The sequence below is a fragment of the Cnephaeus nilssonii genome (assembly GCF_951640355.1).
Source record: "Cnephaeus nilssonii genome assembly, chromosome: 4".
In the NCBI taxonomy this organism is placed as follows: Eukaryota; Metazoa; Chordata; class Mammalia; order Chiroptera; family Vespertilionidae; genus Cnephaeus; species Cnephaeus nilssonii.
The window spans coordinates 56,469,293-56,495,047 of NC_137075.1; the positions used below are offsets into that span (position 1 = coordinate 56,469,293).

Genomic DNA, 25,755 nt, shown 5'->3' on the forward strand with positions numbered 1-25,755 from the left:
TCTTTTCACCATTAAGTCAGTTCTGCTGGCTTACATCCAATCGCTGTTCTCCCCGTTGGTAGAGAGGACGGAAAAGAGGAAAAGCGCAGCACAGACGCACTCACCTAGGCCGCTGAGGGTGTAGAGAAGGTCGCGGGTGTCTAAGAGGATGGGGCCGTTCTCCTGCTGCCCCTCCTCTTTGTAGTACAGCTTGTAGCCCTGGATGGCGGCCGTGTCCTCAGCATCCTGCTGCCACTTCACAGAAATGGTGGTGCAGTTCAGAGGCTCCAAATGTAACTCTGGAGACTTAGGGGCTAGAAAAATTCACCAGAAATGTTATGTCATAATTCAAGTGAAAACACAGGAAAGGAGAGATTTCAGATCTCAAGCCAATGGTTGCAAAAAAGTTCAACTCAACAACTGTACTATAATTTTCAAAATTTCACAATGATATTAAAGTTTGAGACAGAACTAAATATATAAAATACAATCTAAAAGATTAAGGCATATAAATAAGAACAAAATAATATCTATATTTGTGTATTTTTTAAAGAGACAAGTATTTTCTAATTCTTTTTTTTAAAAATATATTCTATTGATTTTTTACAGAGAGGAAGAGAGAGGGATAGAGAGCTAGAAACATCGATGAGAGAGGAACATCGATCAGCTGCCTCTTGCACACCCCCCACTGGGGACGTGCCCGCAACCAAGGCACATGCCCTTGACCAGAATCGAACCCGGGACCCTTGAGTCCGCAGGCCGACGCTCTATCCACTGAGCCAAACCGGTTTCGGCAAGTATTTTCTAATTCTGACCATCCAATATTCCTCTGTGATAGACAGAACAGGCATTACTATTAATCAATTAATACCAACAAAACCAGTCAGGTTACATTCCACATTAGTAAAAGAAGAAAGTATAAAATTTCCTAGTTTTATGGTGTTTCTATTAAACTGATATTTAAAAAAACATAGCAATATTAACTAGGTCTCTATTAATATATATATATGTATGTGTGTGTGTGTGTGTGTGTGTGTGTGTGTATGTATGTATATATATATCATAACTTTTGGTAATTCAGTTTGATTTGGACTGATCTGTTCATGAAAGATTTGCTGAGCAAACGAATATTGTAACCAAAAGTTTTACACACTAATGAGTTCTATGCAAAAAGGGACTACTCAATAAAAAGTTTAAATTTTTTTCAATTAAGTCCATGATTTATAGGATACTATTATTCATAAAACAAAATTTAAAAATATGAACATAAGTTAAATAAGAAAAAATTGATTCCAGGGAATAAATACAGTTATTCTTCCTCAATCATCTTTAGAGATTTACCTTGCACACTTGTAGCTTTGGGTGTCCTATGTGAAGTCCATACTGATGACTCTCCCAGCCCCACTCTGGTGGCAGCAGTAATCCGCACCAGGTAGACACTATCAGGTTTCAGGCCTTTCAAAAGGTACTCATGCGTGGTCCCCGGGAGCTCCAGAACTTGGATGGAGTTCTCAGTGCTTAGGCGGAAGGACAGATGATAGAGCACCACTTGGCCCCTCCGGTATTTGGCTGGGATGGGCAGCCAGGAGATGAGAATATCAGTGGGACTTCGACTTGTCAAACTGATTTCAGGAGGTCTCAGGGGAACTAGTCATGTAAGAAAACAGGTTGCTTATAAATATTTAGAATCAAAACTGTCTATCAGCACACCAGTAATAACTGAATTCTTTTAACAGCAATAATCTATAATAATAATCTATAATAATAAAAGGGTAATAATAATAAAAGGGTAATATGCTAATTAGACCAGACATCTTTCCGGACATCCTTCCTGATGAAACTGTGGCTGGAGGGAAGCCAGCCCGGGTCCCAGGTGCCTGCAGGTGGCCAGAGAAGGGAAGCCCGGGTCCCAGAGGGAAGCCGGTGCCGGCAAGCTGGGGGAAGGAAAGCCTATTCTTGCACAAATTTTCGTGCATCGGGCCTCTAGTAACATAATAAAGAAGAGATGCCTTCAGCCCTAGTACAGGTTTTCAGAGTACCAATCAGGAAAAAAAAGAAAAATAATGAGAAAGGAACAAGCATAGCGAACCTGAAAAAGCAAGGTTGTCATTGCTATTGTTTGGGATGAAAGTGAGATTACTTAGTACTCATACAAAATATGAGAATACTTCTCAATCCCACCAAAATGCCTTAGGAACAAGGGAGACTTATACAAGAGTGAGGAAGCTTAGGACACCAGGGTTATATATAACCTGGCAAATAATATTTTGACATCTAAGAGTGGTACCTTAAAAATTAGTGTCAATTTTGTATTCCCAATATATATGACTAGAGGCCCGGTGCATGAAAATTCATGCACTGGAGGAGGGGTCCCTCAGCCCAGCCTGCCCCTTGCACAGTCTGGGAGCCCTCAGGGGCGGGAGGCGACCCAGAAATCAGGGGAAGGCGATGCAACATCACACCTCTGCTGCTGCCACTGCCGGCAGCGCAAGCCTCGACTGGCCCTGGTTACCTGAGCCTCGGGCCGGCCCTGGGCGGCTGGGGGGCTGAGGGGACTGGGGGACTCTGGAGGCAGGCGCGCGGGGCGGGTCCAGCCTTGCCATGTGCCTGCTGCCCTGGCGGGGCTAAGGGGACTGGGCACCGCCATCTTGTGGCTGTGGGTGCTGCCAACTTTGAGGGCAGGGCAGTCAATTAGCATATTCCCTCCTTATTGGCTGTGGGCACCACCATCTTTGAGGGCATGGCAGTCAATTAGCATATTCCCTCTTTATTAGATAGGATGCTTAAGAGGAAATAAACATATTTTTCCTCTAAATAGTTTGACTACAACTGGCACTCCAGGAAAATGAGTGAAGTATAATGGGAGGCAGTCTAGTATTGAGTTAAGATAGGTTCTAGAGTTAGCCTGTATGTTTGAATCCTCATTCTACCACTTACTACTCTGTGTGATGCTGGCCAATTGTTCTCTGAGTTTCTCCAAATTGCACAGTCTTTCCAATCTCAGTTAATAGCAAATATTTGTCTAACTCAAGCCAAAAACCTCGGTGTCATCCTTGACTCCTCCAAACATAGATCCACATTCAATCCTGTGGCTCGGTGATTTCCACTGCCACCCTCTTGGTCCCCATCACCATCACCTTTAGCCTGTATTGTTGCAACAGTCTCCTAACAGATTTCCCTGCTTTGTCCCTTGTCCCTATTACCTGTTCTCAACACATTAGCTGTTAAAACGCAAGTTAGATGCTGTCACTCTTCTGCTCAAAATAGCTCCCATTTTACTCAAAGCCAAAGTCCTCTTTGTACCATATCTGCTTACGTGGTCAACTCCCATTAATTCTCTGCCTCATCTCCTACCGCTTTCCACTGGTTACCGCCCCTCCAGCCACACTTGTGTTTCAGGCCCTTAGCAATTTCCATTTCCTCTGCCTAGAATGCACTTCCCAGTCATCTGCCTAGCCAGCTCTCTCGTGTTCAGTTCCTTCAGATCTTCATTCAAATGTCACCTACTCAGTGAGCCCCTTCTTTGGTAACTGTCTAAAGTCTCAAACCCTCTCAACATTTTAGACTTCCTTTCCTTGTTGCTTTTTTCCTTCTCCTCAACACTTAGCACTACCTAACATGACTGTTTATCATGGTTATTGTTCTTCTACCCCCTCTCCCACTAGGAAGTAAGCTTCTTAAGTTCAAGGACAGTTTTTTTTCTCCTTTTTGTTCACTACTAAATGTTACATAACACACCACAGGTACTCAATAAACATTTGTAGGTTAAATGATGAACTAATAGGTAGAAAAGGGAAAATCAATTTACTAAGCATTCCTTTATGTGTATGAACAAAAAAATTTTCACAAAAACTCACTGAAAAAAGAAACTACCATTTCTACTCTACAGCTGAGGAAACTGTGATACAAAGAGGTCAAATCACTTGCCCAAGGTCACAAGCTTGTAAGTGAAGGAACAGAGCCCACATTCTTATCCCCTATACTCTACAATATCACATAACAATAGTTCTTCTATCATAGACTTATATAGGGATTAAACAAGACAGTGAAGGAAAGGTTTACAGAATAGGCAGGGATAAGCACCCCACACGTGTTAGTTGTATTGGCTGTGCACTGCTGTACACTCCAGGAGACACACACATCTCCGTTCGAGAAGTATGAGCTTAGAAAATGGGAGAGACTCTTGCGGAAATCTGAAAAGCAGTGTCAGAGGTCTGTATGTTGTCCACAACACAAAATGAAACATTAAATTTAAAAGTTGCAGAGTAAGGAAAGGTTTAAAGAAGAAAAACTTTGAGATCATAACTTAACTGGAATTGGCAAGCTTTAACAAGTTGCTTGCTATGCTTAGACTAATTTTCTTTTTTTTTTTTAATCCTCACCCAAGGATATTTTTCCACTTATTTTTATTTTGTTTTATTTTATTTTTTTTAGAGAGAGAGTGGAAGAGAGAGGAATAAGAGAGAAATATCGACGTGAGAGAAACACATCGATTGTTGCCTCCTGCATGCACCCTGACCAGGACCCAGGCCGGGGAGGAGCCTGCAACCATGGTAAGTGCCCTTGACCAAAATCGAGCCTGGGACCCTTCAGTCCGCACTGAGCCAAACCAGGTAGGGCATGTTTAGACTCATTTTCTTCGAGGATATGAGGGGTATACCTCATACACCGCCCCCCAAAAAAATACCCCAAAAAGCAAAACAAAAAAACATCAGCCTGTGTTTCACTTTAGACATGCATGTTAAGAGGTTGTTAAATGTAAGGAGATAACTAGAGAGGTCATATGTACTGTGCCTTATCCAAAATGAAACAAAATGAATTCAGTATTCAGATCAGTGATAACTTTTTCATTTAGTCAATCTCTGAATTTATAAGCATCTAAATATGTGGCATTATAAAAATATAAGTAAAAGATCTGGGACCAAATGAACAATAACAACAAAAAGATTTGGGAATCATTTCTAAAAAAATGTTTTGAAAACTAAGGATGGATCATTTATGCAGGATGAGAAAACATATATAAAGGGAGAACAGTATAATTAAGTATATTTTAAATAATTTCCTTTTCACACTGCAAGGTATAAACATGGGCCTTCTAGAGGAGAAAGAGACTTAGTTCTCCACTACTGTCTTAATAAAAGGAACTTCCCGCCATTGTAATCCTATTTAATAAAGAGGTAATATGCAAATTGACCATCACTCCAACACACAAGATGGCCACCCCATATGGACACAAGATGGCTGCCACAAGATGGCCAGCAGGGGAAGGCAGTTGGGGGGGGGGATGCCTGCAGGGGAGGGCAGTTGGGGGCTATCAGGCCGGCAGGGGAGCAGTTAGGCGTCCATCAGGCTGGCAGGGGAGTGGTTGGGGCAATCAGGCAGGCAGGCAGGCAGGCGAGCAGCTGGGAGCCAGCAGTCCTAGATTGTGAGAGGGATGTCCGACTGCTCATTTAGGCCCGATCCCACCGAGCAGTCAGACATCCCTTGAGGGGTCCCAGATTGGAGAGGGTGCAGGCTGGGCTGAGGGACATCCCCCGCCCCGATGCATGAATTTCGTGCACCGGGCCTCAAGTAATATATAAAGGCCTGCCACAACTCAGTTTCCAACCCATAATCAGGTGACAAACTGAACAAGTATTACTTTCCTCCTTAAGTAGAATAATCATATTGTATCTAAAAATAAACTCTGATTTTTATAATTAACTGACGGGTATTAAATTTCACAAACTCCCAGTTTCAGAAGTCTATACACTCAGTATGTAATTGCCCTTATATTTATTCATGCCTAGAGAATATACTCAGTAAAAAATAAAATTAAAAAAAAAACCTGCTATATATTACAATTTAAACTAAGGACCTTAAAGAAATACAATGACAAAACTAGAATTTTATTATTAAAGTTATATTATGAATTATAAATGAAAGTTTTTTTTATTCTTATCATGTTACTGTCAAATAGTGAAAGTCAGATATGAAATAGCAAATTAGCCTGATGATTACCACATGTTTTTCTTAATCAACAAGAAGATATTTTCTCTATTTTAAAACATACTTATTTTTTAAATTGATTAAACATACTAATGTTCATACTTAAATGACCTAGGATCACATTTTCTTACCATCTTCTAGAGTATTCTGTGTCACGTGGTCAGACATCTGGCTGGCTCCCATTGGCATATATGCCACAATGTAGAAAGTATAATTGCTGGCAGGTTCTAAGTCATCAATAATATAATGAGTTGTGTCATTTCCGATGACTACTTGATACTCTTCATTATTTAAACCTACATTAAAGAATCCGTGTTTAAAAATTAAGAATATTCAAAATAAAATTAACAAGACCATTTTCCTGCACTGTAAAACACTGGGCCTTGAGTCTAATCTCTCTCAGGTACCTTTTGTTACTCTTTTTAAAAAATGTGAATAGGAAGGTCTTTATTTTCTAAAAGTAATTTCATTTGTCTTGCTACAAATGACCAGTTTGCATTTTTCCTGAATAAATCAAACTGGAAAAAAATTAACCTTCTCTAAACTCCATTAACATCTAGTCAAAACCCACAGCACAGACAACGTGTGGCAGGAACACACAAAGCTTCACCCTGCAGAACACTGTCATTCATAAGGTTAAATTTTACTTGCTTGAACTCAGGGCTTCTTTTTTCTTTTAAACATAAATGGACAGACAGTAGGGAATGTAATGTCTCTACTCGTTATAAAAACAAACCAAACCAAAAGTTGTCCTGCAAAAGATCTCATTTTGCCCCTAGAGGTTCTATTAAATTTGACTGACACACGTTGTTCTTTTATTTATATTGAAAGCAAAAGAACGGGGAAGCACAGAATGTGCTTCAGAACGCTTTGTTTCACAATGAGCTTTTTTCTTTTCTTAAGAGGAAAAAAAATCCTTAGCAATTCCTAATAAAATATGCATGGCAAGGTAGGGAGGAGGATTTGTCTTTGTCGGATTTAATTCCTACAGAGCAAACCTGTAAAGTGGAACAAGAGCCCTGGTCGCGACTGTGCTTTGTGAATAATTCACGGTAAATGGATGTCAACTTAATCAAAACTCTCTAAGGACAGGGCCCCTTCTTTCCACACTGGATTTATAAACAAAACAGAAGGCAAATTCCACTATTAAGTTTTCCCACATTTCTGAATGAACTTGATAGCATTTTAATTAGACAAGATTACAGGCATTTCACAACAGACTGCCTAATGTCTCGTTAATTAGGAGCTGCATAGTACGATTTCTGACCTAGCAAACAAGGTCCTTGAGTTCGAATTAAAAAGCCTTGTTCTACCCCTGAATAGACCACTGAGCTGCATGTGGAGGCTCTAATGAAAGAACCATAATAGCGAACAAGAGTGGTCTCCACCAAAACCAGCATTCCTTTTACCTTCCTAAATCACTGAAAAGGGAATTAACATACTCCAACAAGCTCAGCTATCAGACTTTCATTCTTCTTGCTACCATGACCCCTGATTTAAATTCAAAATATTCTTTTTTCAAAATACTACTTCAAAGTACAAAAAAACAAACAACAACAAACCACCTGTTTCTACAGACAATTTTATTATATCACCATTCATTGGGTGTTTGGATTTGTTTTTAATGTCTTTTGCATAAAAGTTAGGCTGTTTGCATATAAAACTAAAATCTGTAAACTTCTATTATGGTTTCTATGAAAAAATCAATAGAGAAATATAGAAAAAATCAACAGAGAAATCTCTAGGATTGATAAGCAGTTTTTCCTTTTCCTCTAAAATTTTTGCCATAAGAAACAATAAGGATAAAAATGGAATAGTTCAAAATAAAAATTTGAAGATAGATCTGATTTCTACTTTTATATAATAAAATACCAATAATGTCTTATCCAATTTTCAGAGAGTTCTATATAATTTCAGAAAACTTTCAAATTCTATAAAATCAAATATATGGGGAATTTAATAATGTTTACTTTCCCCTTTAAAAAGAACATGATACAGTGACTATATTTTACTACATTATTTTATTAAGCAGTCACACCATTGGTCCTATGTAACTGCATACTTAAATTGGCATACTAAGTCTTAGTAAAGAAATTTATATATTTGCTGAAATGAAATCCATAAATACACCATTCTATATTTTACCTGGCAGAGATAGTAACTTACTTCTAAATAAAACTATCTTAAGCTATATTTATATACCCAAAGTATATACTAGTAATACTACAAAATTTAGAAAAAAATAGATACACCTGACAGACTAGAGACAAATGCCATAGAGCTTCAAAAATATTATGTGAAAAAAATATTATGTGGATTATGTAAGCATCATTCAGACTAAAAACAAATCCATGAGTGCAAGTGGAACTTAAAGATAGACACTCCTCTAATTGCTTACCTTCTGCTTTCATGTAGTGCACGGAATAAGCGATGACTTTGTCTGAATTATACAGTGGCCTCTCCCAAGCTAAAAGGATGGCTGAACTTGACATGGTTTCAGCGTGCACATTATAGGGAGCACTGGGTCGGTCTTCTGACATTACTACAGTCAGTCGGGCTCTAGATAAAATAGATCCTTGGCTGTTCTCAGCCATGCACTGATAAATAGCATCATCTTCCGGAATAATCTGATTAATTACCAATTTACTGAAGAAAAGAAAAAAAGGTATTTATTTCTATGAAAAATTCTAAGAATAATGTAAAAATAAAGTTAAACTATTGTGAAGTGTACTCTCATTTCAAATAACAAAAATCACTATGAACAAAAAAATGTGTAGTCAGCCCTATTGAAAAATCTATATGAATTGCTTAAAATTACTCTTATTTTCTGAGTCTACGTAAGTAAATACTTGTGATATCCCCAAATCCTGTTTGCTTTAGATGACAGCTTAATTTCTTTTTAAAAACTTGTCTTTCATTAAGAAAATATATTACTTTTAGCATCTAATTTATATAATATTGCAATGTGACATAAAATTGAGGTCAACAAAAAGTTTTAAAGTTTTGTCCAACATAAATGAGAATGTTACAAAAAGATTCAAATTTATACTAATAAAAGTGAGTTCTTAAAATCATTGAGTTTGAATTGTGGAGGAATTCTTAGAGAATCAATTATTTCTTGCTAATTTCCTCATTTATAGAAGAAGGAACTGAGACCCCAAGGGTTAATATGCTTGCTTATAATAACTTAGCTACTTGCTCATCAGAACTATAATCCAGGGGTGAGGGGTGAGGGCATGTGCTGGGGCTAGGGGAGGCCGGGGGAAGGTCAATGGGGAAACAAAGGAGACATAAGTACTACTATTTATAATACTTTAAACAATAAAATAAAATAAAATAAAATAAAAACTATAATCCAGGTCTGGGGGGAACTGTCTAACATTCATTTCAGTATTGTTAACCACTTCCATGATCTACATATAAAAGGATCTATGGGCATGCTGATATTACAATCTTAGTAAATTTCTTATTTTATTTTAGTGTAAAATACCAAGATAACAAAAGTACTTGATATTATAATTATAGCCTGTAACATAAAAATTACTAAAGCCATTATATCTTATCTAAAATAGTAGCAAAATGACACAGCCTACCTGTTGTACATTTTAATTCTACCATTTGAATGTATCTTCCTTCCGTTTTTCAACCATGACATTTTGGGTGAGGGGATTCCTTCTGCCTGACATACAAATCGAGCAGTGCCAGCTCGAGGCCTTGTTAAACTTTCTGGCCATTCGACAAATAAAGGAGGAGCTGTTTTTAAAGAAAAAAGAAAAAATACATTTCTGTGGTCCCAACAGGAATGATACAAAGAGTCAAGGAAGAGTAAATGACCAAGTCCCACCCCTGAAAATATGTGACATTTTGAGCCTCCAGTCTATGCTCTACATGTATCTATCCAGATGCCTTTTCCATGTGTTGCTCAGTGAGATGTCCACTTCACCCAGGCTTTCCCTATTGAGACCATCTATATAAATACTCTAAAAATGTATGTACCATAATCCTACTTAACTAAGCTCAATACATAGCCTCTTGTGAATCCATATAGACAATCAACAGATTACAGTTTTAGATTGGTGAATGGGTATATGGATTTGTGGGTGGGTGAGGAGAAGCTTAAGAAAGAAGGAATATAATAGTATGCAGGTAAACAGAATGGTGATTTCAGAATAACAGTTATATTTTAACATAGGACTTTAATTTTCTCCTAAAAATTATCATTAGATTAAGAAACTTCAGCTCAACCTTCATAGTGGTAATACAAAATTCAAGAAAGGTGGAAGCCATGAATCAGATAAAATAGCAAATGTGAAAATGTAAGATTCTCTGGAATGCAGAAAAAAAGAAAACATACCTAATACAGTTAAAGTTGCCATGGCAACTGTAAAGTTTCGTGTGCCTGGGATAGTGGCCCGACAAACATATATACCAGCATGTTGCAGCTTGACATCAGATATCATGAGATTACCATTTCCAAGTACCCGAGTATTAAAGACATCAATGGACTTGTGATCTATTTCAGAGAGAATACTTCAGTTAAAACAATATAAAACAGAATCTAAAATTAGTTCCAAAGATCATTCTCCAAACAATCCTATCATTAAAAGTATAAAATTCTCTATACTAAAACCATTTCTCTGTACACTAAAGTGCCAAAAAATTAAAAGCCACCTAATGGCCAAACATGTTTTATTATATTTTATCAGTTTCACTATAATGAACAAAGCTTAAAGACCCTCACCCCCCCTGCCCCGACTCCCCGCCCCGGAGAAGACGCACCAAGACGGCTCCAAGAAATGATTGGTTTGGGACTTCCTGTGGCCATGCATTCCAAAACAACAGTCTGATGAAGAGATGTTGTTATGTTCTGTGGACCTGCTATAATGGTTGGTGTGTGGAAGGATTTAGACTCCGTAGCTTTGGAGAGAAAAAGGCAGAATACAAAAAATAAATTATAAGTAAAATATAAGTGAAAAATATCTATTTTAAGTTATTCACTTTTTTCTTTTTTTAAAAACTCACATAACATACAATTCACCTATCTGAAGTATAATTCAATGGTGTTTAGTATTTTCAGAGTTATACACCCATCACCAAATCAATTTTAAAACATTTTCATTACCCGCCCCCCGCCAAAAAAAAAAAAAACCATACCCATTAGCAGTCACTCTCCACGTTCCTCTTCCCATAGCCCGGCAACCACACTAAGCTACTTTGTTTTCTGTCTCTCTGGATTTATCTATTCTAGACATTTCATTAAAAAAAGAACCGTACATTACATGGTCCTTCCTTTGTGACTGGCTTCTTTTAACAGCATGTTTTCAAGATCCATCCATGTTATAGCAGTACCAGTACTTCATATTTTTTTATTGAATAACAGAATAATTATATAAATAGAACACATTTCATTTATCCATTCATCAGCTGATGGACATTTGGGTTGTTTCCATACTATTCATTTTTAATTGAGGTTGAAAGATTCATTGAATACTTTCACTAATCTTTTTAAGAATTCATGTGACAGTAGGCGGAAGGTAAGGAGGGGAGTGCTTTTGTTTCTATCTTTTATACCAGGAAGCTGCTAGATAATACCTCAAATTAAAACAAAGCATTAAAAATATAATTTCCATCTATTAATGATTTTCAAAACAATTATTTTAACTTTATAGGGTCTTTTGAGGCTGGCTCTTAGGAAGAGGAAACAATCATGTGAAGTTTACCAGTGTCTTCGGTCCAAGTTTTCTTCCACTACACTCAAGTAAATTTAAATTAATTATTTTAAAATAAAAATCAGCGTCTATGTATAATTCCATTTTATTACTATATGTATTTCTTCATATTAGTCTCTCAAGCTAATTTCCCTCTTAATTATATTCATGTATGGCAAAATGAAAAAATTTATGTTCACTTAATGTTAACAATAATACTTTCTGAGTATTGGAATTGGGGGTATTTTAAAACTATATTATATTTTTGTACTTTTTAGAAATCCTCACCTGAGGATTTATCTTTTGATTTTGGAGAGAGAGGAACGAGAGTGGGGGGAGAGAGAGAGGGATCAATTGGTTGTTGCTTGTATGCACCCTGACTGGGAATTGAACCCTTGACCCTATATATGTGCCCTGACTGCGAATCAAACCCTCAACTCTTTTGGTGGATGGGGTGATGCTATAAACAACTGAGCCACCAGTTCAGGATATATCTTTGTACTTCTTTTACTTTTATAAACATTATTCTTTACAATAAGTATATATTTTTTTCACAAATGCAAATTATGATTTTTCTTAAAATAACAAACAAAAAATGCCAAACTGGAAACAAGTATCTCTTTATTGACAATGGACAATTCTGGTGGAAATGGATAATTGTTATTTTCCTTTTTGTATTATATATATACTAGAGGCCTGGTACACGAATTCGTGCGGGGGGGGGGGGGGAGGAGGGTCTGGCCGGCCCACACAGATCAGGGCTGATTGGGCTGGGCTGGCTGGGGGGAGGGGACGTGGGAGATTGGCTGGCTAACCCTGTCCCTAATTGGGGTTGGGGGGCCAACCAGGGGTGGGGCTGGCAAGGGGGGAGGGGCCATGGGCAGTTGGCTGGCTGGCCCTACCCCCTGGTGGAATTCCCGGCTGAACTCCTGGTCGAGGAGACAATTTGCATATTAGCCTTTTATTATATAGGACTAGAGGCCCAGTACACAAAAATTTGTGCACTGGTAGGGTCCCTAGTGGCTGGTGGTGGCCGGCTGGGGACTCTCTCCCTTCTCCCGGCCACCTGCCACTGGCCAGGGCCTCCCTCCCTTTCTGCAGCTGGCTCCGCCCCCTGGTCGAACTCCCGGTCGAGGGAACAATTTGCATACTATGCTTTTATTATATAGGATTTTTTTTTTAAATGAAATATTTACAAAAAAATTCAATCTTTTTTAAAGATGTTGACACTAACATGACATATAACAAGTTAGCCTATGAAAGAAGAGTTGTTTAGTACATAAAAATGTACTAAATTTTCCAAATAGATTACAATAGTTTAAGTGAAACTAAAGTACTATTTTATGGCATACTATTATAGCCAGAAAATACAAATTAATAGCTGTTTCAATTAAAAACTAAACACAGAACTTCTACAAGGTACCTGGAATCACTGTTAGAGAAGCCTCCATACTTTTACGCCTGTGGGCTACAGTAGCAGCAACACAACGATAATTTCCAGCATCCCTTGGGCCAACATCATAGATCTGCAATACTCCTGTTGGTAGGGCAGTCATCCTGCTATGAGAAGAAAGATGATTAAAGTCTCTGTAGCAGATTTTATTTTAACATATATTCTATAACATTTCATATATTCAACCCTTTTAAAGTGCCAAACTTTAAAGACCTTTTAATATATTAGCTTGATTCAATTATTTTCATTTGTGTCACCACAGTTCTCTAAAACATAACTATGCAGTGTGTGGTTTGTGTACTTCAGTTGCAGGTTCCACCCAGCCCTCCTTGGGTGTGTGCGGGAGGCAACCAATCGATGTTTCTGTTCGTCTGTCCCCCATTCTCCCACTCTCAAAAAACCAACGGAGAAAATATCCTCAAGTGAGGATTAACCAAGAAGTTGATTAACCAGTTTGGCTCAGTGGATAGAGCGTCGGCCTAAGGACTCAAGGGTCTCAGGTTCGATTCCGGTCAAGGGCATGTACCTTGGTTGCAGGCACATTCCCAGTAGGGGGTGTGCAAGAGGCAGCTGATCAATGTTTCTCTCTCATCGATGTTTCTAACTCTCTATCTCTCTCCCTTCCTCTCTGTAAAAAATCAATTAAAAATATATTTTTTTAAAAAAGAAGTTGATTATTGACACCATCTATGAAAATGAGTTCCATAATGGTCTTTGCCCCATATAGTCTCATGAAAAGCTGTATTTACCTGTCCATAGTTACAGGTAGAGTTGTTCGATTTAATTCCCATGTTATAATTGCAGGAGGGTTTGATGAAATCTTGCATGCAAATCTAGCAATTCCACCTTCTTGGACCTCAGTAGAAACTGGCTGAATTTCAAATGCAGAAATAGCTATAAGAAAATTTGACAAATTCAGAATACGTACATGAACTATTAGACTATACTTGGGAATAGCATTATGCTAGATATTATTTATCAGACTTGGACTCTTTCTCAGATGTTAAGACCATCCCGATGTAATTAACACAAAAATAATTTAGGGAATAATTATGAAGAAAATCACTGAGCAGTTGCCCAAATCAAGGAGTCTTTCCCAGGATGAAATTCTAGCCAAGTTCTTAAGAAACTTACAGCCTGTGCAGAGGAGAAAAATTTAACATGACTGAAACAAAAACAAACAATTAATAAAAGTATTTAATTACATACCCAACTGTGGTACAAACTTCAGACACTACTTTATTTCAGAGGAGAGGGAAATCAAGGCAGACAGATTAGAGAAGTAAAAACCATTTACAGAGATTGGTTTTAAATTGAGTTTTGAATAATCTATTAGGTTTAGATAAAAAGGGAAAAATAGGAAAAACATGAAGGCAATAGGAAGAAGATAGAAATAAAGCAGATTTGCAGCATGGTACAAATTAAGACAGCACTGAAGATTTCTGAGCAAAGAAATGTCATGATAGTAGTATTTGGAAAAAATAAATCAGGCTCTGTTACACAGGACGGACTGAGAAACAAAGAGCCTTGAATCAAGACCGACAGGTTGTTTAAACAGGATGACAACGGGGTGGTGGCAGTGATAAGGGCCAGGCTCTACAGACACCTTAAAGAAAACAAGGACTTGGTTATTTTGGACACAGATATGCCACTCTGTGTTTGGAATCAAATGAGGGTGGTATTGATGCTGCAGAATAAAAAAGAGAAGAACAATGGTGTGCCGATGACCAAAAGGTAGAGAGACTCAAGAGACTATTTTTAGACTCACGCATTTCCAAACTAAAGCTAAATCTTGAAGTGTTGCCATTTTCCAGAGATAATTCTTTCCCACGTTAGGCAGGCCTCCAGGAATTGGTCGTCAGTGTCCCTGGGTTTACATTTTGACAGAGTCCAGACTCCAGGTAATAGTGTGGTTTTCCTTCCCTCTAAGTCTTCCAGGACATAAAGAAAGGGCCCCAATGATGGTCTTACTCAGATTCCAGTTCAAAAAAATATATATGTCTTTATGGTTTATCAATAAAGTGAGAAGTTATGAAGAAAAATAGAGGGACTGTGGTCTAGATGACTTAAGCCTCATTAGACTGGAAAGGGTAAAAGGTCACAGAAGACTTACATTCTGCCTTGGACTTGATTTCATTAGTCTGTAAATGGATCACAGACCTTTAGAGGAATAGAACAAAGCCAGTGAATAATGACGAAAATATTCTTAAAAGCATCTATTTCCAAAAAGGATGGAGTGGTGGTATAGTAACTGTTTTGGTGCCGGTAACAAAATATTTCTGCTTCCTCAGAACAGGTTCCACAAGGTAAGAACCATTCTCATAATCACTGTCATGTTCTTGCTTCATTCTCATTTCTCTTGTGTGTACAGTGTTTTCCAGAAACTACATGACAGGTGACATCACAACAGACTCAGTGCAGAAGCAGGTGTGAGAATCCAGCTGTCTCCTAGTAAGCTAATTAGAGATTTGCACAAATACACAACAATGCCACTCTTCTCACTAAAATATTCTTTTTTTGGAAAATAGTTGTGTTTCATTAAATGTGTTATGTTAATATGTAATGAATCAATGTTTTCATTTTTAAATGAACCAGTATTTTATTACTTTACTTATTTAAAAAAAATTTAAATCTTACCCGAGGATATATTTTGTGTGTGTGTTTTTTTTTATTTTAGAGTGGAAGGGAGAGGGATAGAGAGAAACATTGATCGGTTACCACCCATATGTGCCCTGAATGGCAACCTGGGTATGTGACCTGACTGGGAATTGAACCCGTAACCTGAAGAATTCCCGATCAGGGTTCATACCCAGGTTACCAGTTTGATCCTGGGTTGGGGTGCATACAGAGTCAATCAATTGATGTTTCTCTCTCTCCCTCTGCCTTCTTGTCTCTCTAAAATATATCCTCAGGTGAGGATTAAAAATTGTTTTAATTTCTAATAATCAGTATCAATAGATATAACCTACACAAATAAAAGCTTTGGGATCCTCAATAAGCTTTAAGAGTATAAAGAGTAAGACTAAAATGTTTGAGATCCCTATTCAAGAACATCAAACTTGAAAATCATTACAATTTTTCTTTTTAATTGCCTCTGTAATCATTTACTAGATGTTAATCTATTTACAAATATTTTTATTTTGGATCCAACCAATGCCTTATCTACTGAAGAATTAGAGAATAGATGGTTATATTTAAGTCCAAAATATCAGGTTCACATTCATAATGGCCTGATTTCTTAATAACAATATAAGCTTATCCAATATAAATAAAAGGCTAATATGCACATCGACCAAACGGCAGAATGAACAGTCGCTATGACATGCACTGACTACCAGGGGGCAGATGCTCAACACAAGAGCTGATCCCTGGTGGTCAGTGCACCAGAAGCCGGGCTCATGGTTGGCAAGCACAGCAGCAGTGGCGGGAGCCTCTCCTGCCTCTGTGGCAGCGCTAAGGATGTCCGACTGCCAGCTAAGCCGTCAGTCGGACATCCCCCGAGGGGTCCCAGATTGGAGAGGGTCCAGGCTGGGGTGAGGGGGACCACCCCCCATGCATGAATTTTGTGCACCGAGCCTCTAGTCCTATATAATAAAGAGGTAATATGCAAATTGACCATCACTCCAACATAAGATGGCCACCCCCATGTGGGCACAAGATGGCCACCACAAGATGGCCGGCAGGGGAGGGCAGTTGTGGGCAATCAGGCCAGCAAGGGAGGGCAGTTGGGAGGGACCAGGCCTGAAAAGGAGGGCAGTTGGGGGCGATCAGGTCTGCAGGGGAGGGCAGTTAGGGGTGACCGGGCTGGCAGAAGAGGGCAGTTGGGGGCGACCAGGCCTTCAGGGGAGGGAAGTTAGGGGCAACCAGGCCTGCAGGAGAGGGCAGTTTGGGGGGACCAGGTCTGCAGGGGAGGGCAGTTGGGAGGGACAAGCCCTGCAGGGGAGGGCAGCTGGGGGGGAACAGGCCTGCAGGGGAGGACAGTTGGGAGGGACAAGGCCTGCAGGGAGGACAGACGGGGGGGATCAGGCTTGCAGGGGAGGGCAGTTGGGGGAGACCAGGCCAGAAGGGGAGGGCAGTTAGGGGTGACCAGGCCTGCAGGGGAGGGCAGTTGGGGGCAATCGGGCTGGCAGGGAAGCAGTTAGGCGTTGATCAGGCTGGCAGAGGAGTGGTTAGGGGGTGATCAGGCTGGCAGGCAGAAGCAGTTAGGGGCAATCAGGCAGGCAGGCAGGCAGGCGAGTGGTTGGGAGCCAGCAGTCCTGGATTGTGAGAGGGATGTCCAACTGCCTGGGCAGTCAGATATTCCTCAAGGGGTCCCTGATTGGAGAGGGTGCAGGCTGGGCTGAGGGACATTATCCCCCCCCTCCCTATGTACAAATTTCATGCACCGGGCCTCTAGTAGGATAATAAAAGGCTAATATGCAAATTGACCAAATGGCAGAATGAATAGTCGCTATGACATGCACTGACTACCAGGGGGCAGACGCTCAATGCAGGAGCTGCCCCCTGGTGGTCAGTGCACCAGAAGCCGGGCTCACGGTTGGCAAGCACAGCAGCAGTGGCGGGAGCCTCTCCTGCCTCTGTGGCAGCGCAAAGGATGTCCCATTGCTGGCTTAGCCGTCAGTGGGACATCCCCCAAGTGCTCCTGGGCTGCGAGAGGGTGCGGGCCAAACTGAGACCCACCCGCCCCACCACCGAGTGCTCAAATTTTGTGTACTGGGCCTCTGGTCTATATATAAAAAGGTTAAATGTCCATCCGTCTGACCGGTAACTATGATGCACACTGACCACCAGGGGGCAGATGCTCAATGCAGAAGCTGCCATGAGACGCACTGGCCATTTACAAAGAAATGGCACCATGCACCTGGTGCCAACAAACCAACATTCGGCTTCTCCCAAGTGGGACATAGGCCCCACCACCACCCTGGAGTGATACCCCACCAAATCACAGCCAACGCTGTCAAGATCCCATGGCGCAAAATGCGGCCCACAGCACAGCCCGGAAACAGTCGCTATGGGCGCTGGGTAATGATGTCACATAGCAATGCCTGGCTTCCTCTCCCTAACAATGAAAATAAGTCGCCATCTTTCTGTTTGTACCTCCTCCATCTGGGCACCAACCCCATCCTCTTCCTTGGAGTTTCTTCAGCCCAGGAACCTGACTTGCTTTATAGCCAGGTGCAAATATTTTACAGTTTAACCAAATGTTTGTGAAGCGTTTTCCTGTGCCTCATCTCATTTGATCCTCACAGAAGTCCTGGAGTAGGTAGACAGGAGACTCAGTAGAATCCTATTTTCTTTTCATTAGCAAGACACGAATAGCGATATTAAAATATTCTTCTAATTAATTTCCTTTCAATGTGCACGAATCTGTGCACCAGGACTCTAGTTTTTCTATAATTAACTATTTCAAACATTCATATTTGGGGGGAATGAGGACCTAAGTTTCCATAAATTTAATGCCTGCTTTATGAAGTACTAATTTCTCTTATTGGTCCCATGTTATCTTTTCCATGTGTAAAAGGGTGACTTTTAGTTCTGGCCATCATTGGCAATCCAGTCTAAACACAACTTATAGACTTTAAGGTGGGACTTTTATCTTATTCTTCCCCAGCCTTTACCTCTTTAGATGGAAACAGCTAATATAGTTTAACTTTTCTTCATAGAATAGGTTGCTTCCAGTCCTACCTATTTGAACAACTTCTTCAATTACTCTACAATGAATCAAGCACCCAATTCAGTATGTTTTATCCCATCTACTGTATATTTCTTCTATATCTGACTTCTCTGCATCCCCAATAGTCTTCCCTTCCATTCAGGCTCCTATCATCTACTGCCTGGAAAGTCTTGCAGGAACCTTTTAGGTGACATCTCCCCTACCATCAGATTTACCACCAGAGTGACAGTCAAAAAACGTAAATTTTATTCTGTCCCTGATTAATTAATTAGTCCCTGCAAAACTCTCACTTGTTTTCAACCACTTACAATTAATTATATTTCATGAACACTGAATACACCATATTTCATACCTGTGAGCATTACATGAGTACTTCCTTCTCTCTCAAATATCCTAGTCCTTTTGTCTACCTGATGAAATCCTCTCACCAGTTAAAACCTAGATCACTTGTCCCATACTTTGAGAAGTTGTTCCTGACCCTTTTATCTGCAACTTCTGTACATTGCAGACCTTTATTGCTTATCAGTATCTCACTGTATTTTAACCACGTGTTCACAATCTTTCTTCCCTTCTATACTATGAGCTCCCTGAGCGCTAGTGGGTCACATTCTTTGCAGGATCCCTTAAGATAGCGAATGGCATGACTCAGCATTAAAACAGTACTTTGTGCATTGAACTGAAATTTTTTGAAATTCTCCAATTCTATTAGGTATTTAAACACAGTAGTCAGAAATGTAGGGAGTTTTCCAGGTACAAATACCAAGGCTTAGGAAAATAATGCTTTGTTTGTTTGTTTACAATAATTCTAAATGATGTCTAATATTTAGTGGTGTTATTTTTAGAGCTAAAAATCTGTCTCTCCTCTACTAAAGAATTTTTAGAAAGATTCAATAAGGCAATATAGTGAGGGCTCTTTATATATTACAAGACTTTTTGTAAATATTGTGACTCCTGAGACTAAAAATAATGACTCTGTTGCCTGGAGTAATTTCATTCCAACCACTTAGGCATTTGAGTGTTTTTACTCTGAATCTCAGCTAACCAGTCAAACAATATGATCCCCTGAATCTTTTTTCCCCCAGACGAGTAAGTCAATGAAATCTCTAAGTTATAAAAACTGAACTATATGTAATACTTTCAACAATAAAGAACTATTTTTAAAAACGACACTAACATTTCACTTTAGGTTAAATGCACTAGAACCTCGAAGTTACAAAATCATGAGAACTAAAAGGCTTTATTAAGATATAAATCACATAACATATAATTTATATACCATGCAATAAACTCATTTAAAGTATATAATTCAATGGTTTTTAGTAAATTCAGAGTGTACAATCATCCCATAATCAATTTTAGAATATTTTCATCACTCCAAAATGAAATCCCATATCCTTTAGTTATCACTCCATAATCTTCTGATCTCCTCCCAAATCCAAGCCCTAGGCAATCACTAATTTGGTGTCTTTCCTCCCCTCAGCTTTACTGAAATATAACTGACATATAGCAGTGTGTACCATGTGATTATCTGACACATATGTTGGTAAATGTTTACCATGTAAGGTTAGTTAACACATCGACTCAATAAGAGTATTTCTTGATCTCACTCTAGTTTTCAGCCAGATCTAAAGCAAGTTCTAAAGATAAATATTTTTTAAATTCCCCAAACACTTTTATATTTAACATTAGAGGCCCGGTGCACGAAATTCATGTACGAGGGTGCGGGGGGGGGGGGTGTGTCCCTCAGCCCAGTCTTGGCCTGCAAAGACGCCAGCATCCCTCACCCCGGCCTCTAGCCAGAGGTTCCTCCCCTCCTTTTGCACAGCCTCTGGGAAGATGCTTGTCCTGGGGCCTCTTCAGGGCCCCGGCCCACGACGCCCTGCAGCTCGGGTACTCGGGGCTTGGACTTTCAGGTCCAGCTTCCTCACCTGGCATGGTGAGCATCAGCTGCCATGGGAGCCTTGCCTCAGGAGTTGCCCCCTTGGACCATACTACTTGCGAGTGTGTGTGTGTGGGGTGGCCTCGGTGGCAGTGATTTGATATCTGTAGCGTGCCCGCTGACACCTGCCCCCCCGGGCCCCCTGCCATGGCACCACTCTGGTCCCATTTGGACTGCTGGCAGGGGGCTTCCAGTCTGCGACTGGGGCTGCTGGGCTGCGACTGGGGGCTGCAGGTGGAGGACCCCAGCACCCATAGGGCTGTCAGCATCAGGAACTGGAAAGATCCATTTTTCTGGTTCCTCCCTGCCATGCAGATGCTGGGCTCGCGGCCCCACAGGCGCCTTCCCTCCCGCCACATGGCCGGCTGGGGCGCGGACGCTGGGCTTGCAGCCCCACAGGCCCCCTCTCTCCTGCAGCACAGCCGTGGCGCGGACGCTGAGCTCGCGCCGCCGCTGGCAACGTGAGCTCAGCGTCCTGCTCCCAGTCCTCTGGCCAGAGACCCCTCTGCGGCCAAGAAGCAGATGCTGGGCTCCCGTTGCCGGGGCGATGCCTCCAGCGTCTGCTATGGGTGCTGCCATTTTTGTCGTGGAGTGACAGTTAATTTACATATTACTCTTTTATTATATAGGAAGATGTCTAACTTTTTTGTCCCTTCTGAAAATTCAACCCACTGGCAAAGTAATTTTTTCCCAAGAAGACCAAGCCAGATACTCCTTGGGACTCTCATCAGCACCTATGAGACTGAAGAAAAAGCAGCATTCATCATTCAACAATGAAAATAAGTCGCCATCTTTCTGTTTGTACCTCCTCCATCTGGGCACCAAGCCCATCCTCTTCTCTCACCTCTGTGAACCTGATACAGCCATCTCTCTACCTCTCTCTTGCATATTCAAATTCCTCTTAGTTCATTCCTTCAGCCGGTAAAAGTGGTTAAGTCTCTCCCAACCTCAAAACACAAGAACAAAACTCCAGACCTCTCTTTATGGTATGTGTCCCTCTAGCAGCTATTCACCTTCTCTCCTCCCCCGGGATCAAAACTTTTCTGAAGAATAGTTTATTCTAGTTGCCTCCCTTCTTCCTGACTTTATGCCTCAAACACCTAATCTGCCTTCTTACCCTATTATTTTATTGAAACTGCGTCTATGACACTAAGCACTCCTTGTTCTCTTATTTCACTGACACCTTCTTGTCTCCTTTTTTTCAAGGGCTCTCCCTGTTCCTCTGCCCTTCCCTTTCAGAGAGTCTCTGTTCTTTTCTCTCTACACAATCTCACTGGGTGAGCTCATCCACTCTTGGTTTTCACAGCTACATCCATCTATTGCTGATGACTCCCCCAAATAATCTCCAGCTTAGATCCCTATCCTCAGAGCTTCATAGTGATAGCTTCAACTGCCTACTGGGCATCTTCACCTGTAATTTGTAAAAGGCAATTCTAATTCTTAATCACATCCCCAATGAAGTCATCTTCCTTCTTCCAAGCCTGTATCTCTATCTCAATTTGTCACATCACCACTATGACCACTCAACCTGAGATAGACTACTGACTCCTTTTGCACTCTCTTCCTTCAATCACCTGCTCCCTGATTTTAAATCCTATATATATGTCAAACTCATTTCTGCGTCTCTGTTTCAACATCTCTCACTGGAGCCATTATAAAAGTTTCTTATCTGCCCTGGCCAAATAGCTCAGTTGGTTGGAGCATCATCTCAATGTGCCAAAGTTGCAGGTTTAATCCGCAGTCAGGACACATACAAGAATCAAGAAATGAATGCATAAATAGGTGGAACAGCAAATCAATGTTTGTCTGTCTGTCTCTCTCTCTTCGTCTTTCTAACATCAATTTAAAATTTTTTTAAGTCTTTCATCTGTTCTCCCTTGCTTGCATCTACCCTTTTCCCCCCATCTTTCAAAAACATCCTCCAGACACACACCAATGTTTATATGAATACATGGGTCTCACAAGCGGCCTCCATCTATTAATTTAAAGGCTTTTAAGGTTAATCTATTACTGCTAAACTCAGCAAAGAAATAATCTCACAAAAAATGTGGTTCTAATTTTAAATGCTGTCATAAAGTATTATACCTTAGCAACCCCTCCTTCCAAATCTTTAAACTGCTTAGCCTAATTATTAGAAAAATTGAATGTATATATCCATATTACATCAAAAGGAACAAATATCTTCCTTTATGCCAACTATTTATTTTTAACTCTTTCTGTATGGGTGCATTCTCAATAAACAGATTCATTGGCTATTTCTTTGCAAAAAAAAACCCCACACACGTTTGGCATCAATTACTCCAAAACCAAACTGTTTTATGGTAAGTATACAACAGTATTTAAATACTCCATATTAATTACTTATATTAAAAAACAATGAATAGCCCTAGCTGGTTTGGTTCAGTGGATAGAGCGTCGTCTTGTGGATGGAAGGGTCCTGGGTTCCATACCGGTCAAGGACATATACCTTGGTTGCAGGCTCTTCCCTGGCTCGGGCCCTGGTCAGGGCTCGTGCAGGAGACAACCAATCAATGCGTTTCTCTCACATCGATATTTCTCTCTGTCTTTCCCTCTCTCTTCTACTCTCTGTAAAAATCAATGGAAAAATATCCTCAGGTGAGGATTTAAAAAAACAAACAAAAAACTATGAATATTTCTGCTATTAAAGCTATACGTTATAACTATGACACAAATAAGTTCTCAACCCCACTATCTGTATAATCACACCATTCATTAGTTTGTAGTAGTTAACCTATGCTTTCAGGCTTTGAATCATGCAATTGTTCATAAAATAATGGGCCAGATGAACTATCTCACCAATCAGAAGAGGATTTTAACCCATTGCACGCCATAAGCGCCTGTAGATGCGAGTGGTGGACCTTCCCCACACACCACGCGCCTCTATAAAAAAAAAATGTTTTCCCTAAGTGGCAGCCCTGACCAACTTCAAAATCATTTTTTGTGAGAATTTTCAGCTGAAAATATTCAAGAACACCCAAATTGCAAGTAATATGTTTATTTTTATAATATTCACTGCAATTTGATTTTTTTAATTAAATTCAAAATATCGTGGTGTGTGGGTATTGTTTTCGTTTTGGATGAGTGGCAGTTAACTGCTTACTCAGACTTATTTTAGACTAATGGAATCTCTTCTAAATTAATTAAGTCAACAAGTATTTATTCAGTAACTAGAACATTCTAGGTACAAAGGAGGATCCAGTTATGAGCAAAACAGAGACTCTACCCTCAGGGATCTTTGTCTAGTGATGGATGAAGACAACTAAATCACTATGCAAGTATATAACTTCAAACTGTGATAAATGCTCTAAAGGAAAGTACAAGTTTTATGAAAGCATATAACAGAGGTTATAATAATGACACAAACAACAATGGCCTAATATATATTTTCTTGCCAGGCAGCATTTTAAGTACTTTACATAATCTAGTTTATTTAATTCTCATCTCACAACTGTTATTATCCCAATTTTCAGTTGAGAAAACTGAGTCACAGACAGATTACTCAACTTGCTCAAGGTTATACTGCTAATAAGTGATGAGGCTGGGATCTGAATCCAGGCAATTTCTGGAGAACCTATATGAATTCTCTGCTGAGTAAAAGTTTGAGACCCTCAAACTTTTTTGTGGAAGATATAAATTACTGGTTCTACTTCCAAGCAATTCTACTGCTCAGGTATAAGTTAGTATGTTTTGGCTTTCTAGCTGGGTAAGAATATATGTTAAGTTCCTGAATTTCCAAAACAGAATAATACCTTTAAACTCCTGCATACTAGGATTTTGAAGCTATGAGTCTCATCTCAAACAAGAGTATCTCTATTCTTAGGATCCATAGAAAAAGTAAGAATGCATGTAAATTAAATTATATACTACCTTAGTCTAAAATTTATTTAGGAACCAAATATTTTTTTTAAAAATATATATATATATATCTTTTTAAAAGTTTGCCTAATCAGAACACAAGCTATTCCTTTTTTATTATTATCCTAGTTCGAAGCCCACACACTTCTCATCATCAAAAAGCCAAATTCTTAGAGAGAGAGAGAGAGAGAGAGAGAGAGAGAGAGAGAGAGAGAGAGAGAGAGAGAGAAAGTGTTTAGAGGTAGGGAAACCACTTAAGAGGCTACTAGAGCAGCAGACTGTGAATTTGCATGATGAAAGAGATTGTAGGAATGGAAGGGAGAGCACAAATAAGAGACGTTGTACAGTGAACATCATGTGGCCATGAAACGTTCAAGGGAAATGGTGAGAAGGACCCAAATGGTTCTGAGGTTTCTGGCCTATATATGTACTAGAGGCCCGATGCATGAAGATTCATGCAAGAATGGGCCTTCCTTCTCCTGGCTGCTGGCAGCGCCTCCACTCCAGCCCAGAGCCGCCTTTCCGCCTTTCCACGCTGCCCAGAGGCCCAGAGCAGCTGGGGTGGTGCGAAACACCTGTGCCGTCGCCATGGCAACAACACAAGTGTCCCACCCTGCCCCCAGCTGCTCAGTGCCCACATATGCAAATTAACCCACCATCTTTGTTGGGTTAATTTGCATACTCGCTCCTGATTGGCTGGTGGGCATCGCAAAGGTACGGTCAATTAGCATGTTACTCTTTTATTAGGTAGATATGGAAGGTTGGTGGACAGTATGGTGCCAGACCAGAGAACATAGGAGAAGAGATCAGATGGATTGGTGAATCACCATTACAGACTCTCATTTCATCAGGATGAGAAGAAATTGGACATGTTAAGGAAGACTGGGAAACTACAAAATTAGGTCAGAGATTAACCATATAAACACTTTCAAATATCTAATGCATCCTGGTATTTTAACTAATGGTTCAGATGTTAGGTTGTCATTAAGATTTAAATAAAGAAGTCCTTGAGTTTTTATATCTGCCTAAAAAAGCAACAATGTATAACATGTAAAATTAGCAGAGAAAATATATTTTATTATTTCTGAGGCTCTGCTGAAATAAACTTAGGAGGAATAGTATTTGTTTTTCCAATTTA

At 39.9% G+C, this 25,755-nt stretch overlaps 1 protein-coding gene across 2 annotated transcripts in view; it reads right to left on the bottom strand.

Annotated features, from left to right (window-relative positions):
* Positions 1-25,755, bottom strand: part of PRTG (protogenin) — a gene marked incomplete at its 3' end in the record, with an annotated part of 130,043 nt that overhangs the window by 57,338 nt on the left and 46,950 nt on the right. The window contains exons 3-11 of one of the 2 annotated variants that reach the window (XM_079767757.1): positions 13,878-14,022; positions 13,099-13,232; positions 10,747-10,884; positions 10,322-10,480; positions 9,561-9,720; positions 8,366-8,613; positions 6,099-6,263; positions 1,321-1,626; positions 105-293 (exon numbers count right to left, since the gene is read on the bottom strand). In XM_079767757.1, the coding sequence (XP_079623883.1) occupies positions 105-293; positions 1,321-1,626; positions 6,099-6,263; positions 8,366-8,613; positions 9,561-9,720; positions 10,322-10,480; positions 10,747-10,884; positions 13,099-13,232; positions 13,878-14,022 (1,644 nt within the window). Of the gene's footprint in view, positions 1-104; positions 294-1,320; positions 1,627-6,098; positions 6,264-8,365; positions 8,614-9,560; positions 9,721-10,321; positions 10,481-10,746; positions 10,885-13,098; positions 13,236-13,877; positions 14,023-25,755 lie in introns of both variants that reach the window. The other variant, XM_079767756.1, reaches the window with a different exon arrangement.